This window comes from Hippocampus comes, unplaced genomic scaffold (genome assembly GCF_001891065.2).
Source record: "Hippocampus comes isolate QL1 unplaced genomic scaffold, H_comes_QL1_v1.1 scaffold109, whole genome shotgun sequence".
Lineage (NCBI taxonomy): Eukaryota > Metazoa > Chordata > Actinopteri > Syngnathiformes > Syngnathidae > Hippocampus > Hippocampus comes.
This window is the reverse complement of record NW_017805274.1, coordinates 959,946-961,169: the sequence shown is the minus strand read 5'-3', so window position 1 is coordinate 961,169 and position 1,224 is coordinate 959,946. Positions and strand designations below refer to the sequence as shown.

General features: G+C 44.7%; 1 protein-coding gene across 1 annotated transcript in view; it reads right to left on the bottom strand.

The window, feature by feature from the left end:
- Positions 1-1,224, bottom strand: part of fryb (furry homolog b (Drosophila)) — a 31,437-nt gene that overhangs the window by 22,224 nt on the left and 7,989 nt on the right. The window contains exons 7-9 of the mRNA XM_019869500.1: positions 960-1,128; positions 789-881; positions 303-401 (exon numbers count right to left, since the gene is read on the bottom strand). Coding sequence (XP_019725059.1) covers positions 303-401; positions 789-881; positions 960-1,128 — 361 coding nt within the window. The remainder of the gene's footprint in view (positions 1-302; positions 402-788; positions 882-959; positions 1,129-1,224) is intronic.

Sequence of the window (1,224 nt, the reverse complement as noted above, 5' to 3'; positions counted from 1 at the left end):
GTCAAAGTGGGGTTAGTGTTTCAAATTAGGGTTCCAGGCACGGGTTCGTGTTTTAAATAAAAAATGATTTTGAGTAATATTTGTTTTGCTATTCAAACACACTTGTACTGGATGTCAATGAGTGTAAAGCTTGCATGTCAATGTGTGTGTAAACATCTGTTTAAAAGTCTATCATACTGCAGACTAATTTGACGGCCCTCCTCCTCCGGCTTCCTCCCCACCGAGAGATAAGCGTCTGCATGTTGCAGTAAGTGGCCGCACAAATTGCGGCTAATGAGCAGGGGGAGGGGAAGGCGTCTCACCAGGGAGTGCTTCTTCCTGGAGGACAGGTCCAACGTGGTGTCGTACAAGCTTTCCACAAAGTTCCGCAGGCACGGCACGTTCACCTCGTTTTTCACCGTCTGCGGGAGAAACAGACGATTCAGAGAGAGAGAGAGACTAAAGAGTTAGACAAACTAACCGATGAAGTCAGTGTTTGCTAACCTTCATTGAGTCAAGGCACGCATTTAACATGAGAAAGTCTCACCGTGACTGAACATGAATTATTATTTCCTCATTAAAAAAAGACATTAACTTGACGAATGATGTGGCCCATCTGATGGTTGAAAATCAACTGTGGCCCTTAAGCAAAACTTAATTAAAATATTGAAAAAAATTGACCACCTCTGGGTTAATTGGACTTTGCAACCATCTCGGAGGAGAGCATTTATCTGCCTGTCACTATAAGTTGCTGGCATAGATAGATAAAAAAAGAACCAATAATAATTCATACTAATGTGGTCACTTACAGCAGCAACGGGTACGAGAATCTCCACAAAGAGTCCGGCAAGTGAGTGCTTAACGTCCTTGTCCTTGACTTCCAGGAAATACTGCGCACACTCCTAAGCACACAGCAGCAGAGCAGAAGAAATTATTTTGCCCACATCAAGTTCCACGTAGGACGGGTTTTTGATTGTTACCTGCATGAACTGGAAAGAGGCCTCAAAGTCCTCCACCGGATACATTTTGATACGGAAGAACTTGAGGCCCATGATGAGGCTGATGGTGGACTGCAGGACGTAGGGGCTCTGCTCCTTCTGACGGAGTTCCTTTAGCTCAGAGATGAACTTCTTCCTCACAGCCGGGAACCTTGAAGGGGGAGAAAAAAAAGAGATCCAAAACCATGGGTGCCCTTTCCTCCTTTCATTCATTCTCTTCCCCCAGTCCAACAAGGCTTTCTTTTTT